At 48.5% G+C, this 17459-nt stretch overlaps 1 protein-coding gene across 1 annotated transcript in view; it reads right to left on the bottom strand.

The window, feature by feature from the left end:
• PLCB2 (phospholipase C beta 2) overlaps nt 1-17459 on the bottom strand; it is a 492254-nt gene that overhangs the window by 230568 nt on the left and 244227 nt on the right. Inside the window, exon 6 of the mRNA XM_086937381.1 lies at nt 15284-15337. Coding sequence (XP_086793507.1) covers nt 15284-15337 — 54 coding nt within the window. The remainder of the gene's footprint in view (nt 1-15283; nt 15338-17459) is intronic.

A 17459-nucleotide genomic window follows, 5' to 3' on the forward strand; every position in this document is an offset into this window, starting at 1 on the left:
CCCAGACCCACGGGACTGGCGTCCACTGTTATTTCCGTCTTTCGCTTGGTGTTGAAATAGGCCAACTTGTCCGCTGATTCCACTGCTTGCTTTATCTCTTGGAAGGCTCTCTCACACTGAGGGCTCCACACAAACGGTTGTCCTTGTTTCGTGAGGGCACGAAGCGGATGACTAATTGTTGCGTAATCCTTGATATATCTGGAGCAGTAGCTGGCCATTCCTAGGAACGATCGAACATCGCTGACGTCTTGAGGGCTTTTGGTGGTGTTCAGGGCGGTGACTTTCTCGGGGTCGGGCTTCATTCCTGCCCCTGAAAACACATGACCAAAGAACTTGAGAGTGGACTGATGAAATTCACACTTGTCTTTGTTTAACGTTAAGTTCGCTTCCAGGAGAGCATGGCACACTCGATCTAGGGCTTGGTCGTGTTCGTGGGTGTTCGATCCATATACTAGTATATCGTCACTGTAATTTAGTGAATTCGGGATGTGCCGGATGGTTTGTCGTATCACTTCTTGAAATATTTCGGCTGCTGAGGAAATTCCGAAACTCAGTCTTTTGTAACGAAATAAACCCAGATGTGTTGCAAAGGTTGTGATGTATCTTGATTTTTCATGCAACTCAAGCTGATGATATCCCTTATTGAGATCTAGCTTTGAGAATACTCGGGCTCCATTTAGTGCCGCTATCATGTCACTCAGGTGTGGTCCTGGATGTCTTTCTCGTTCAATGGCTGTGTTAGGAAGCCGCATGTCCTCAGATAGCCTTACTTTCTCAGGGGTACCTTTCTTGGGAACAATTACAACTGGTGATACCCATGGTGTGGGACCATCCGTCTTCTCGATGATGTCTGCCTGAAGCAGTTCCTGAATCTCATCTTCCACCGCCTACTGAAGGTGGAACGGTACTCGCCTTGGATGTTGAGCAATGGGGCGCACTTGATCATTTATGTGTAATCGAATTAAACACTTGTTCATCTTACCGAGTCCGCTGAACAGCTTTGGGAACTTCCGGACAATGTCTGGATTATCATGCACTCGGTATAGTATCTCTACCAGTCTGAGTCTCTCTGCCGTGGGCAGACTGAGGAGGCAGTCAGCCTCTGGTCCTTCAATAACATGAATGTATGCCTGTACCGCCGTGGACTCATGTTTGAGTGTCGTTGCAAACTTGCCCAAACAGGGAAGTGGTTTTCTCGCCATCCAGGTGAACACCCTGACATGTGCGGGACTCAAAGCCGGCTGCAGTCTCATCTTCCTGTATTCAGTCACGGGCATATAGTTTAATGATGCCCCACTATCAAGTACAAATTTGGTGGCATGCATCCCCACTGCAATGTCTAACGGAGGATACTTCTTTAATTGATCTGGGTCAGCTACCATACATATGTATTCGTCCGTGTATGTCATCTCTCTTGAGTTTGACCTTGACTCCCTCGACAGTGACCTTCTGGTCCATTGAGATCTGTGCGATTCCTTGCTGGAGTGGGATTGTAATGATTGTAAGCAGCGCAAGAATCGCACGCGCCACTAACCTGAATCCTATGCCCAGCAGGAACGACTGGATGACTGTCCTCACAACCTCGCACCGCACTTCACCAACAATGGGACCTTTCACCGCTATTGGCGCGAGCACAGTCGGAGGTAGCAAGGGAGAATTCAGGAATGGATGAGGGGGTCTTCTAAGCTTCTCAGGACGAGATTCGGAGTCAACGGCTTTACTGGGAAGACCTCCCTGAAGGTGGGCGAAAAGACGTAGAAAGGATAATGTACTTTTGCCTTGACTTGAATATCCCCACCTCCCCAGTGCTCCGGAACTTACCACTGGTATAAGTGAACGTTCCGTGAAGGAAATCGGGTGATGCTAGAATTACAGGAAATCTATTCCACAGCTGGCGAAAGTTACTGCACTTTCCTCTCGAGCTCCAGTAATGAATATTTGAGTTTGAAACTCTCCCCGGTAATCCTTTACGCATACACTGAGTACAAGAATCCCAAAATACTCCTTTTGGGAGATACGTGGATCTGGGCTCAATAACGCCCGTAATGCAGGAAACCAAAGCAAAACAAATCAGGAACTTGTGCGAACCGCACTCTACCGCAATCCAGGCGATAGAATCAAGGACTATAAACAAAAGAAACAGAAGAGAGCGAGCCCGCTCTCCGCAATACTTTTTCCCCACAAGCGCGGTTCTGTTCTACTCACAGAGAGACGCGCTGGGAAGTTGATCGTCTGACCACGCAGGCACTTCGTCGTCGCGGCGGGTGTCTGCTCACTGACCACGCAGGCACTTCGTCGTCGCGGCGGGTGTCTGCACACTGACCACGCAGGCACTTCGTCGTCGCGGCGATTCACAAACAGGCTAGTCAAGAAACTCCAAGGCAGGGGCTCTAAATCCGGAAACAACATGGAACAAACCAGGAACAGGATTGACAAGCCCCGTTTTGGTCAAGGGGAGGAGCTTAAGTAAGTTCCTCCCATTGTGCAGCCTCCTGGCGCCGCTTGGCCTTCTGGGACTGGTAGTTTTTCTGCCCACATCTGAAAACATAATGTTTGCGGCAACATGCCGCGCTGCCAAGGGCGATCGCTACAGAACCCCCTCTCGAGGACTGCCGCCCCGGCGGTCGTCCCGGCTTTCCAGGGAAATTTTCATGGAAAAGCGCAACCAAATCAGGACAATGTAAATGGTCCGCCGGTTCCCATGAGCGGTCTTCGGGACCGTAGCCCTTCCACTCGACCAGATACTGGACCCGACCCCGCACTATACGGGAATCCAGAACGGACTCCACTTCGTACTCCTCTTGTCCTTCCACTTCCACAGGACCAGGGCGCTCAGGCAATCGAACACTCGGGAGGCAAGGCCGTAGAAGTGAGACGTGAAAAACCGGATGTATGGACCAAGACACAGGTAGAGAGAGTTTCATGGCCACGGTATTGATCACCTCACAGATACTATATGGCCCTATGTATTTAGGGTTCAGTTTGTTGGCGCCACGCAGATGCAAGTTACGGGTGGAAAGCCAGACTTTATCTCCCACTTTGTACACTTGCTCCTGGGTTCTCTTCGTATCGGCATACATCTTCTGGGAGTTCTGAGCCTTCTTCAGATTGTTCCGAGCCTCCAACAGTACGGCTCGGAGATGCGCATGGTGTTCCTGGATGGAGGGAACCAAGGAAACACCAGGCCACTCGAAAGGGAGCATATTTGGGTGGAATCCATTCAAACAGAAAAAAGGAGAACATCCCAGAGTGGAATGCACAGCATTATTGTACGCAAACTCTGCAAGCCATAATAAGGTGGTCCAGTTGGTTGTGTTCTGTAGGGTGAAACAGCGGAGGTATTGCTCCAGGGTTTGGTTCAACCGTTCTGTCTTACCATCCGTTTGGGGATGGTAGCTGGATGATAGGCGAGCGTCTATCTGGAGGATGGTACAGAGCGCCTTCCAGAAATGGGAGGTGAATTGCGTACCCCGGTCGGTTATCACCACATTCGGAAGTCCATGCAGACGCACAACGTTTTGCAAAAACACCTTCGCTAATTCGCCGGAGGTAGGCAGACCAGGTAGGGAGATGAAGTGGCCCATCTTGGTGAGATGATCTACCACTACCAAAATGACTGTTTGCTTCTCACAAGGAGGCATTTCTACAATAAAATCCATGGACACGGTATGCCAGGGTTTGGGCGGAATGGGTAGAGGGCGCAACAATCCTGTCGGTTTAGCATGAGATGATTTACCTTGCGCACAAATTGCACAGTTTTTTATGTAGTCCTTCACATCAGTCCGGACGTTGGGCCACCAGAAGGACCGTTCCACCGTAGAGAGTGTCTTGTATACACCCAGGTGTCCCCCTAGTACTGAGTCATGGGCCCACTTCATCACCTTGGTTTGCAACTCGATGAGGGGAACATATAAGGCATGGTGATGATACGCTAAATGATCTTTTTCACAGCGATGATCCGGCTCTTCAAGGACCCATGCGGGTACATCTAGGTCAGCGAGGGCGATTTTAACGTCCTCAAGGAAATCATCCGAGGTGATCAAGGCAATGGAGGCCTCGATGTTCTCGACGCCCTGCAGGATTGAGGGTGATTCAACAGTTCTCCCAGTGTCATCCTCCCCCAACCGTGAGAGAGCATCCGCCTTACCATTCCTCGTTCCCGGTCGATATCTGATGACAAAGTCGAAATCGGAAAAGAACAGGGTCCATCTCAATTGACGGGGGGTCAATGCTTTCGCGGTTTTCAAAAACAGGAGATTGCGATGGTCCGTAATGATCTCCACGGTATGCACAGCCCCAAGAAGGTAATGCCTCCACTCCTCGCATGCTCTTTTAATAGCCAGTAGCTCCTTGTCCGTGATGGAATAGTTCACTTCACACGGAGTGAGCTTCTTTGAATAGAACGCCACCGGATGAAGTTGTCCTGTAGTAGGGTGTCGTTGTGACAATATTCCGCCAAGAGCATATTGGGAGGCGTCCGTTTCGAGGATGAAAGGCAACTGGGGGTTCGGGTGCCGAAGGATGGGGGCTTGTGTAAATTTCAACTTGAGGGTTTGAAAGGCCTTTTCTGCTTCTTCTCCCCATTTGAAGGATACGTTCTTCCGCAAGAGAGACGTGATGGGGTGAATGATCTTGGAGAAGTCCTGAACAAAGCGCCTATAATAATTGGCGAAGCCAAGAAAACTCTGAACGGATTTGATAGTCTGCGGCGTTTTCCAGGAGAGTATGGCCTCAACTTTTCTCATGTCCATTCTAAATCCTTGGGCATCGATCACATAACCCAGAAACGCCACTTGTTTGACGTGAAAAAGACATTTTTCAAGCTTGGCGTACAACGAGTTTCGTTGTAGTCTCTCCAACACCTCCTTGACGTGCGTAATGTGCTCTGAGAGGGAGGCAGAGTACACCAAAATGTCATCAATATAGACGATACAGAAAGACTCCAAACACCCCCGCAACACCTCATCCATAAAAAACTGGAAGGCGGCGGGGGCGTTGCACAGTCCAAACGGCATCACCCGATACTCATAGAGGCCGAACTTGGTTCTGAAGGCCGTCTTCCACTCGTCCCCAGTCTTGACACGCACGAGATGGTAGGCCCCGCGAAGATCCAGTTTGGTGAAGTACCTCGCCCCTTTGAGTTGGTCCATAAGCACGGGTATCAAGGGCAATGGGTACCGGTTTTTTACCGTCACCCGGTTGATGGCTCGGTAATCAATGCACGGACGCAATTCCTCACAGTCCTTCTTGGGGATGAAAAACATAGGCGACGAGACAGGGGACGTGGAGTGTCTAATGAACCCAGTGGCCAAATTGTCATCAATATATGTTCGTAGATACTGTGTCTCCTTTTCGGTTAGGGCATACACTCTGCTGCAGGGGAGATCCGCACCTGGAACAAGGTCCACACGACAGTCGTAGGTCCTATGTGGAGGCAGGTGAGTGGCTTTTTTCTTATCGAACAAAGAGGCGTATTCGTGGTATTCCGCCGGTAAAACCGTGGCACAGCAGAACCTGTCAACTGAGCAGGCCCCAGCCAAGCAAGAGGCAGGTGAGGGATCTGGAACACTGTGGAGATGGTCTCTGTTCTGGCAATGTTCTTGGCAGTATTGGGATGTCATCCTTACTGTGCGGGTTGACCAGCAAACGGAAGGGTCATGTAAAGTCAGCCAGGGCATACCTAGGATGAGCCGGAATTGTGGGGCGTCTATGAGGTCGAATTGGATATATTCGTAGTGACAGGTTCCATATTCCATCAGCAAGGCCAGGGTATGTTGAGTCACTGGTCCTGATGACAAGTCAGTGCCGTCCACAGCTTTGACCATCTCGGGCGTTGTTTTCTGGTCACAGGGAATACCCATTCTTTTTGCATAAGCTTGATCGATATAGTTCCCTGTGGCCCCTGAATCCAACAGAGCGTCCACCAGGAAAGGCTTCTGGTTATGTACCTGCAGGGTTACGTTTATATTCATGTGCGCAACCGCAGGGTGAAGGGTGTTCGCGACGTAAGGGGAGACCGGGGGAGACTGGAGTCCTGAATCAGTGGTCTCTGTCTGATCCAAGACCATTAGTTTTCCGACGGCTCTTCCGTTCTCAGGGAGGCCTGTGTTCTGGGAAATGCATTCCTTCCGGAAGTGGAAGCCCGAGCTCTGCAATCGTTAACGAAATGCCCACTTTTTCCACAGTACATACATAGTTTGAGCCTTCTTCTCCGATCCCTTTCTTCTCTGGTAAGGGGGCCTCGTATTCCTCCTATTTGCATAGGCTCTGGCCCCTCTTGGGGTTTGGCTTTTTCATCACTCGCTTGTCGCGATCTAACCAGGGGATAGGAGAACCGAGAGTCCCCTCTGCTCCGATCACCTCTCCGCTCCATCAAACGATGATCCAGTTGGACTGTTAAGTCAATAAGTTCTTCACATGTGGAGGGCAATTGCACCACCTGTGCTAAGACGTCCTTCAATTCCCCCCGAAGCCCCTGATAGAATAGAGAGATTCTTTTCTGAGCCGGCCAGTCTGTTTCTACTATGAGTCGGTTGAAAGTAGTAATATAGGACAATAGGTCCTGTGAACCTTGGCGTAAGGTCATTAACTCCCGGTCCAATGATAACATGTGGGACTTTCTGTCGAATAGTTTACGCATTTCGAGACAGAAATCGGCGAAATTATGTAATACGGGATCATTTCGTTCCAATAAAGGAATGGTCCACCCGGATGCGTTTCCTCCCATATATGACATAACGAAGGCTGTCTTTGATGATTCATCCTGAAAGATCTGAGGCTTGCAAAGGAAATGAAGGCGACATTGGTTTAGAAAGGTCTCAAATTTTTTAGGATCTCCGTAAAACCTTTCGGGAGGAGCCAGAGGTATGCCATGGGTCTGCAGAATATGTACTGTAGGGGTGGCGTCTGTGGACGTAGAAGGGGCTGCAAAAGTTCCTCCAGGTTGGAACGATGGAGGAGGGGGCAAGGTAGCAGGTCGTATCAGAGGTCTGACACTAGGCTCTTTTTGGGCAAGATCAGACATTTCTTTACGTAAGTCCGACATTTCTTTGTATAAAGCTTGGTTTTCAGCTCGAGACGTTTGAACCTCGCTTTGCAACTCCGAGAAGCTTTCCAACAGAGAGGTGAGTATGGTGTTTGTATCCATCGTCCGGGCTGGTTAGCGTTCTTGGGCTTGTCAATCTGTAATGATTGTAAGCAGCGCAAGAATCGCACGCGCCACTAACCTGAATCCTATGCCCAGCAGGAACGACTGGATGACTGTCCTCACAACCTTGCACCGCACTTCACCAACAATGGGACCTTTCACCGCTATTGGCGCGAGCACAGTCGGAGGTAGCAAGGGAGAATTCAGGAATGGATGAGGGGGTCTTCTAAGCTTCTCAGGACGAGATTCGGAGTCAACGGCTTTACTGGGAAGACCTCCCTGAAGGTGGGCGAAAAGACGTAGAAAGGATAATGTACTTTTGCCTTGACTTGAATATCCCCACCTCCCCAGTGCTCCGGAACTTACCACTGGTATAAGTGAACGTTCCGTGAAGGAAATCAGGTGATGCTAGAATTACAGGAAATCTATTCCACAGCTGGCGAAAGTTACTGCACTTTCCTCTCGAGCTCCAGTAATGAATATTTGAGTTTGAAACTCTCCCCGGTAATCCTTTACGCATACACTGAGTACAAGAATCCCAAAATACTCCTTTTGGGAGATACGTGGATCTGGGCTCAATAACGCCCGTAATGCAGGAAACCAAAGCAAAACAAATCAGGAACTTGTGCGAACCGCACTCTACCGCAATCCAGGCGATAGAATCAAGGACTATAAACAAAAGAAACAGAAGAGAGCGAGCCCGCTCTCCGCAATACATTTTCCCCACAAGCGCGGTTCTGTTCTACTCACAGAGAGACGCGCTGGGAAGTTGATCGTCTGACCACGCAGGCACTTCGTCGTCGCGGCGGGTGTCTGCTCACTGACCACGCAGGCACTTCGTCGTCGCGGCGGGTGTCTGCACACTGACCACGCAGGCACTTCGTCGTCGCGGCGATTCACAAACAGGCTAGTCAAGAAACTCCAAGGCAGGGGCTCTAAATCCGGAAACAACATGGAACAAACCAGGAACAGGATTGACAAGCCCCGTTTTGGTCAAGGGGAGGAGCTTAAGTAAGTTCCTCCCATTGTGCAGCCTCCTGGCGCCGCTTGGCCTTCTGGGACTGGTAGTTTTTCTGCCCACATCTGAAAACATAATGTTTGCGGCAACATGCCGCGCTGCCAAGGGCGATCGCTACAGGGATGAGCCAGACGACGACGGTGCTCGGTCTTGCACCGCTTTCACATGGTGTCGCTTTCCTTCTGGTCGAGATCTGGTTGTCTCACTCCTTCTCTACTTTATTGAATATTCCGCACATTACTTCAAAATGGTTCATGCGCCCGCATTTTCTACACTGTTGGCCCATCGCGGGACAAGAATCTGTGTGTGGAAAGTCATACCCACATCTATAGCATTTCCGTGGACGTTCAGGCTTTTTGTTGTAATTCACTTTCTTTTCTCTTCTTCTTGATTCATAATGTCGATGGCTTTGGTGAGCATGTCAGGACACTGGACGAGACCTTCTCTGGTGGTCACTTGATCTTCTCCGACTGTTGGAACTTTGTGTCCAATATGCCTGTTCCTTCCTATCTCCCCGGCCTGTCTCCATGGTTTTTGCATGCTCCTCCGCCTGGTCATATACTCTTGTCATCTCCTCAATCTCATCGAGATCATGACTTTTTCTTAACAACCGCCTGCAAAGAGTCTCTGAATGGCAACCCTCAATGACTCTCAGTCGGATGGCATCTTCTGTTGAAAAAGAGTCAAAGTTGCAATACTGCGACAGTCGGCGCAGACGTGCGATGAAAGTGCTCATCATCTCATCTTTGTCCTGACGTGCTTGATGAAACACATATCTCTCATAGTCCACATTTCTTTTGTGCACAAACTTCCTATTGAGTGCATCACGCACCTTATCATAAGTCCCTTTGTCATCCGTCGGTAGTTCTTTGATGACCTTCCCAATCTCTTTGCCAACCAAATTGCGGAGTGCAATTTGTTTGTCTCTGTCTCCGGTGACTTTCGACCCTTCTAGGTAATCTTCAAAATCCTCCAGCCACTCCTGCCACTGAGGACCCATGCTTCCGCCTGCCACCAGAGTCAACGGTTCCGGGGGGCGTAGATGGGAGACTATGGAAGTGACCGGGGCAGTCGCGGCTGCTGCTGCACCACCTCCATTTCAGGTGGGTGAATTTGACATGTCTGGTTAGAAGTGTCACCACGTGCTTGCGTTTCAACTAGTGCACGCCTTTGCACTGTCCAAGGCTTGTTTCTACAGATTGCTTTGTTCTGTGCACTCACCGATGCATGTTTTGCTTCTTCAATGCTTGTGTTGTATTTTCAATGCTTGTTTTGTATTTTCAGTACTTGTTTTGTACTTTCAATGCTTGTTTTGTATTTTCAATGCTTGTTTTGTATTTTCAATGCTTGTTTCATTGTTTTACACTGGGGATGCCTGACTCCAAGATGGCTGCCCATGTACTTCACAGGGGTGTCCTTTACAACCGCCTGACTCTAAGATGGCCGCCACCAGTCACACACGAGGCTTGAATCTCCATTCATTCTTGAGCACACTCGGTCCCATTTGACACTCACCAACGGTCTCTTCTCCCAGCAGCAGGAATTGTGCAACTCAGCTCCCACTTCTAGGCCACTTCCAACATCCAGGTAGGCCAAAGGCGAGCTCCGGGGTCTTACATCTGCCGCGTGCCGTTCCTCACGCATCGGGGGTGAGACCCGATGTCGACAAATCAGCGCTTTTCTTCCGGCGCCTCCGCAGGGGTCCCTTGCTTTCCCGGACTCTCCCCACTCCTTCAGGGCGCTTCAGGAGGACTGAGGTGGGCTCTCAGTTCCTTCTCTGCCGCCGCAATCTTCGGGCTGCACTCGCGACGTTCTTTTGGCGCGAAAATCGCGTCGGGTGTCCGAGCGGCAGCGCAGCACTCCCGCTGCTCTACAGGGGCTCTACACGATCGCCTGATCGTGGAGCAGCTCATTTACCGCTGGCCTCGGGCTGTACGCGGCGGCTTCTTCGGGGCACACGTGTCCTGCAGACGACTTTGTGGTGCCCAGGGACAGGATACTTCTTCTGTGGTTCTGGGCTGGTTATCTTTCCATCCCACCCTCGTCGCCAGTTGTCATGTCGTGGCAGCAATAACGACTGACAAATGTATGAATATTTAGAAGAACTTTATTCTGCTTCTTTCCACGACCCTGTCCCTACTCTAACTGCCCCTTTCCTGTTTCTGCTCCTCCTCTTCCTCCAGCCCTGAAACTCCGCCCAGCCCAACTACTGGACTGCATACAACATTACAATCTCGAAGAGCGATTTCCAAGAGGCGGATGAAGCAAAGGATTTTACTCATTCTGCAACTATAGGGACATGTGTTGATATACAAGGACCTTAAGTACGGCATTCTGACTTTCCTAACTTCTGAGTACAAAGGAGCAATAAAAAATCGACTGTCAGGTGAATTTTCGTGTCTTCAGAGGGCCCTCTTTATTTTTTCCCAAATGTTCTGTTTTAGTAGACATGTAAAGTTTAGTATTTTCCTAAATACTAGGTCTGGGTGAAATTTAAATTAAGCCTATGAAATTCCCGTAATTTTCTCATAGTTCCCTCTATCCCTTTTCCCCTACATATCTATTTTCCTTTTCACTCTTCCCCATATCTCTTCACTTTACCCAATTCTTCCTTACATTGTTCCTTGTAGTCCCTGTCTCTACCCTCTTTTCAGTACCACTGAAACTTATAATTTTCTACTTGAACTTTCTCTCCTGTATCTTTCCACTTTCTACTTCCCATCTCTCTAGTCTCCGCTACATCTAGCCCTTCCCTTCTGCTTCCTGTTATCCCCCTTCCTTGTTTCCCTTCTCTTAAACCTCTCCTACTTCCTCTTCTCCCCTGTATCTTTGCATCGATCTTGTATCTAGCTACTTTACAACTTCACTCTCCCCCGCGCTACTCTGCTCTTGTTCGATTATTAGCAGTCGCGTTTAGCTGCGCTCTCCCCCTTTCTCATATCTCTGTATTGTTATCGTTTTTACCTTTCACTTTCTTTCTTTCTTCTTCCGCTTCCCATTCTCTCCTCTTCTTAGTCTGTAGTTTCTCCTCCATCTCTTCCATCCTCCTTATCCCCTATGTCTAACATCACCTCCACTTTCTCTTCTCTCTGCACTACATCCATCCCCTTTACCTTTCTATGCCCTAAACCCTGTATTCCTTACTACCTAACTCTCTAACATTTCTTTTGCTCTCTCCCTCTGTTTCTCTTTTCTTCCTCATATCTCTTGGCTCTCTTTTCCCACGTAACACTCTTGAAGTAAAAAAAAAAAAACTAGACTTAGGCAGGCACTTGTTAAAAAAACTCTGTCCTTTAGGCCAGGGCCAGACTGGGAACCCAAATCAGCCCTAGCAATTTTCTCGGACCAGCCCCTGGGGATGCACTGCCTGCCCCTAAAACTATTGCTTGCTGCTTTTGTTTCCACCCCTCCAGTAACAAAACCAGCCCCACTGCTGCAAAACCAACCCCCACCCTTCCAGCCTCCCATGGAAATGCCCAATGTCCGGTGCTTATGGCTTGGTAAGTAAACTTCCGCTGTAATAGGACAGACAGCCCCCCCGCACCCCTTTTGACCCTGTACTATAGTGCAGGCTGAACCACTGATAGCTACACCTCTTATAACTGACATTAAATGTTTGGGAATTTGTGAGGTTTATGCAGTTTAAGGGTTAGATGTAGGTAAACTACATTTACCGAATCTAAAATACCGAATTTTACCGATTCGGTATTTTAGAATCGGTAAATGCTATGTAGGTAATTACTCGATAAGTATTACCGAATCAGTAGGATTCGGTATTTACCGAATCAGTAAATACCGATTCGGTAATTCCCATTCTTATGGGCCTATAGGCCAATAGGAATGAATAGGAATTACTGAATCGTTATTTACTGATTCGGTAAAAGGGGGGAAACATTCAAGGGTGGCAGGGTGTCACTTTGACACCCTGTTGCACCCCTGAATTGTGCATGGGTGCACATGTGGCACACATACATGCCCTAAGGGCATGTATGTCTGCCACATGGCACTGTTATTAAATGGAAAAAATTGCTTTTTTTAGGGTTTTCGTAATTTACCACCAACTTGTAGTTGGTGGTAAATAACGAATCCTTACAGGTGAAAAGCACTCACTTGAGTGCTTCCTACATTTCAGATTCGGTAATTTACCAAATCGGTAGTTAAGAATTCAGTAATTTACCGAATTCTTAAATACCGATTCGGTAAATTACCAAATCTGAAATGTAGCCACCTACATCCCAAATGCCTAATACCGGTCGGTAATGGACGAAATTCGGTAATTTCGGCCGTTAACGACCGGTATTAGGGTTCCTAAATCTGGCCCTAAGTTCCCAAAACGTGAGGAAATAATGTCTTCATGGTCTGACAATAAACAGGAAAACCCTTCCTTCAGACCTTTGCTGGGTACAATGAGTGCAAGCTGAATGACAGTGGCACCCAGATGATTCAGGAAATACTAGGATTGATCTCTACCAACCAAGAACAACTGTAATCAATTCTACCTTATTTTATGCCCTAGTAAGACCTCAAGCCAGCTGCCTATTACCATAGCGGGGAAAACAACGTTTACTATGCAACTTTTACAATGGGGTACTTTACAACGCGGTCGTTACAACAACCAATCAATCAATCAAGAGTATTTGTAAAGCGCGCTACTCACCCGCTAGGGTCTCAAGGCGCTGGGGTGGGGGGGGGGGCTGCTACTGCTTGAAAAGCCAGGTCTTGAGTTGCTTCCTGAAGGAGAGATGGTCCTGGGTGAGTCGTAGGTGGGTGGGGAGGGTGTTCCAGGTCTTGGCCGCCAGGTAGGTGAAGGATCTTCCTCCGGTGGTGGTTCTGCGGATCCGTGGGACGGTGGCGAGGGCGAGGCTGGCGGAGCAGAGCTGGCCGGTTGGCGTGTAGAACGTAGAACGTGAGGCGGTTGTTGAGGTATTCGGGGCCCAAGTCGTGGAGAGCCTTGTGTGCGTGGGTGAGGAGTCTGAACGTGATCCTTTTGCTGACGGGGAGCCAGTGCAGGTTCCTCAGGTGGGCGGAGATGTGGCTGTGTCGGGGGATGTCCAAGACGAGTCGTGCTGAGGCGTTCTGGATGCGCTGGAGTCTTTTCTGTAGTTTGGCGGTGGTCCCAGCGTAGAGGGCGTTCCCGTAGTCCAGACGGCTGGTGATGAGGGCCTGGGTGACCGTTTTCCTGGTTCCAGTGGGGATCCAGCAGAAGATCTTATGGAGCATGCGGAGTGTGTTGAAGCAGGAGGAGGTAACGGCGTTAACTTGCCTGGCCATCGTGAGGGAGGAGTCAAGGATGAAGCCCAGGTTGCGTGCGTGGTCCATGGGCTTGGGTGGGGGGCCCAGAGCAGGGGGCCACCAGGAGTCGTCCCAGGCGGAGATGGATGGGCCGAGGATGAGGACTTCCGTCTTGTCTGAGTTCAGTTTCAGGCGACTGAGCTTCATCCAGTCTGCGATGTCTTTCAATCCGTCCTGGAAGCTGGCTCTGGTGAAGGTGGGGTCGTTGGTGAGGGAGAGGATCAGTTGGGTATCGTCGGTGTAGGAGATGATGTTGAGGTTGTGCTTGCGTGCGATGGCTGCGAGGGGGCTCATGTAGACGTTGAAGAAGATGGGGCTGAGCGAGGAGCCTTGAGGTACGCCGCAGATGATCTTGGTGGCTTCTGCGAGGAAGGGCGGGAGATGGACTCCTTGGGTTCTGTCGGAGAGGAAGGAGGTGATCCATTCCAGGGCCTTTCCTTGGATCCCGGCGTGGCGGGTTGTCAGGGTGCATTGGCAGACTGTGTCGAACGCAGCCGAAAGGTCGAGCAGGATGAGGACGGCGGTTTATCCGTTGTCCAGCAGGGTCCGGATGTCATCGGTGGCCGCGATGAGGGCGGTCTCGGTGCTGTGGTTTGCTCGGAATCTGGACTGCGATGGGTTGGGGAGCCATTCGTCTCCAGGAAGGCTGTCAGCTGTTTGTTGACGGTTTTCTCGATGACTTTTGCAGGGAAGGGGAGGAGCGAGATGGGGCGGAAGTTCTTGAGGTCTGAGGGGTCTGCGGTGGGTTTCTTCAGGAGGGCGCTGATCTCTGCGTGCTTCCAGCTCTCCGGGAAGGTGGCGGATATGAAGGAGTTGTTGATGATGTCCCGAACTACTGCATTATTACCACGCATGTCATTACAACGCAAGTCGTTTCCATGACTTGCTTTATGGGGCGTGCAACACCAGGGAATATGTTGATTTTGAACACCTTCCCTGCTGTTGCGCAAACTGGAGTAGGAATACCTAATTAATACTATTCCTAAGTTCAGCCCGTCCCTTAGAACAAGTCGTTGAAATTACTTGCGTTGTAATGACACACTTGGGGACAACGCAGTTGTTGTAACGACTGCGTTGTAAAGTACCGCGTTGTAAAAGTGCTATATCCCCATAGCAGCACATGAGTGACTTGGGCCAGGACGACTTTATCAAGAATCCATTATCGGCCTGCTTCAGGAAAGCACTTACTACCTAAGCAATCAGGTAACCAATATGTGAAGATATCTTCTGGATAAAGCTGACACCATGAGAGGACTGTAGCATCAACCATTCCTGCAGGTCCCCTCCTCATTATCCTCCATAATCAAAATGTAACATCCTTTAGTAATGCTCATATAAGGGATGATGAAAGTGGGTCAATCCAAGCAGCAGCCTGCCTTCTCTTTTTACTTCTTTCTGACTCTTCTATCCTCTTTCCAAGGCCAGGAAGACTCACAGAGTTGATGGCTCAGTTCCTGCATACAGGATAGGGACTGGAAGGACTCAGGAAAAGTACCATAAACTTAACAAAGGACCCTAAAAATAGACAAAGGACAACCGCCTGCAAAGTATGGTCATAATCTGTGCACATGTCTCTTGCACATCCATCCTTCTTCACACTGCTAAACTCTGCACTTCAACAAAAGACACCTCTCTGGTCACTCAGATACAGTACAATATTAAAACATTTCCCACATAGGTTCACCACAAGTACAACGCTCTTCCAACCAAGCACTCCCACACTGTGTAGCAATTGCCCTATAAATGCATGTACCATACCATACAATATCTGCAACCAAAATACCATCAACGGATGCTGTTAAATTGGAAACATTTCTTATACTCACTTTCGGACCGGGATCTTTCCCTCTGCATTCAGCTGCAATTTTAACTTTACTAATCTGAAAAAGTAGAACAACAATTTTGAGAAAATCAGGTTTGCCAAATATTTACAGGATTAGTGAAATGGGGATATCTGCTCAAAATCACGCAAACGTAGAGGAGAGAGGATTAGAACTCAGTTTACTTGGGTCCACTGTCTTGAACTAATCATAATTATTATTATACTAATAATTATTATTGTTTTGATTCTTGATATAATGTGTGAAGATCATGGGCACAGGGCGGCATGCCATAGAGTAGCCCGCTCTCTACCCCTCTGTGCCCCTGGTCTTCACACATTATATCAAGAACCAAATTAAATAAGCATGGACAGGTTAAAAAATGTGAATTGAGGTCATCAAGGAATAGTAACATCTTTGTAGTACAGGTTCGGGAGATCGGGTGAGAGTGGTGGATACACGTTACATCTTCCTCCCATGAAATTTCTACACTAACAGAAACAAAGGTCAGGCTAAACCCTTGTCACTGCAGAAATAACAGATGCACAACCAAAAATTCCTAAATGAAGAACAAATCGACTCCTTAGTGAAGGGATCACTTTCACAATCAGACAACAGGTAGTACTAAGGTCTCGAAGTCATGTCCAGAGGTAATCCTTTGTACCCATAAGGTGTGAACATGCTTAGTTTCAATGGTGAATCCAATACCTCAACCAGAAACATATTTTAAAGAAATTAAAGCATCTCCCGTTGCATCAAATAATGAATTTTCTGTTGAGGTGTATAGAAGAATCTGCTAAAATATTGAAGGCAGGCGCTGAAACAAACAGCTTGCTATAAATTAAAAAATGCAGTCATGTAACAAATGTGATTAGCAACCAGATAATACCCGACTGATCCATTTCAAGTAAAAAGTTGCATTTCTAGAAAAGTTCTTCTTAAAAAAGACACTTGTTATTATTACCAGGTTTTTCGTTATTTTTGGTGCAGAGTAGCAGCAGCGCAGTTTAATTTCTCAGTCAAAGCTGAGTGTCAGAGTTGAGCCTGCAATGGCGCCGCTTCAGGAGACGCAGATATGGGCAGTCCAGACAATTGATTGTTGTTATCCTATGCACCAACATCTCACTTGAGGACTGCAAACAGGGTTGTCTTGGTTGCCTCTATCAATATTCAGCAATTATCACTGTACCAAAAGTAGAGTGGAGGTGCTAGAGATACCAACAACTCACCCTTCGCTGTACTATGGATAGTTTTATCATGTATGAATAACATTGATTCTGCTACCTAGAGGTTCTTTGGCCCAGTCAACTTGTTCCATAAAATCAGTGGACCTTGAGAAGTTGTTAAAACTTTTCTAAGCAGCCTAGTTGTCTACTTTTCTTGTGTAGGAAATGCCTACAGCAGGTGGTGGGGACAGTCCCGCAAAAGACTCCGCCTTCTCCTTCTCTGATATTATGCTTGTCCCAAGGGATGCCCATGGCTCTATTTGCCCATAGTACCCAGAATTATTCCACAGTAAAATGCATGATCAGAAACACAGCCACATAATATTCATAACTGAACTTGAAAGCCCATATAACCACGATTTGTCCACTTATATGAAAACAAAGCTGCTTGACCAGGGAGAATGATAACTGCCCATTATGGAATATGTGAAACCATTTAAAGAAGCCCTGTGCGATAATGTGTTGATTACACTGATTAGTGTGTATAATGTAGGTAGAGTCAGAGAATGGCTGAGCTTTTCACCCTTCCTAAGTTTCCCACAAAATATGCCACTAATCATGAGTTTGGTGGTCTAAGGACCGCCAGACTTGCGCAGGTGCGGCAGTGGCGGTCCAGCCACCGCCGCACCAGTGGTCCGACCGCCCCATTATGAGTTGGATGGTCGGACCGCCCTGGGACTGCAGCCGTTCTCTGGAGGTAGCGTGGCAGTCAGGAGGCTGCAATATGCTTGGTGGGACCGCTGCGATCCAGCCAAGCATATTACAAGTTTCCTCTCTACCTGTGGTGTCATGGAGCCTCCTAGGCTTGTGGATGAACACAGGGGCCAAGACATGTGCCCCCCTGTGTGCATGCACAACAGTTCCTGCACAGCATGGAATTTCAAGTCCATTCCATGCAGGAACCTTGAGAGGCGTTCCCATTGTGGTGCCTTTTTCAAAGGCACCACCACCTTTAA

This window comes from Lissotriton vulgaris, chromosome 9 (genome assembly GCF_964263255.1).
Source record: "Lissotriton vulgaris chromosome 9, aLisVul1.2, whole genome shotgun sequence".
Lineage (NCBI taxonomy): Eukaryota > Metazoa > Chordata > Amphibia > Caudata > Salamandridae > Lissotriton > Lissotriton vulgaris.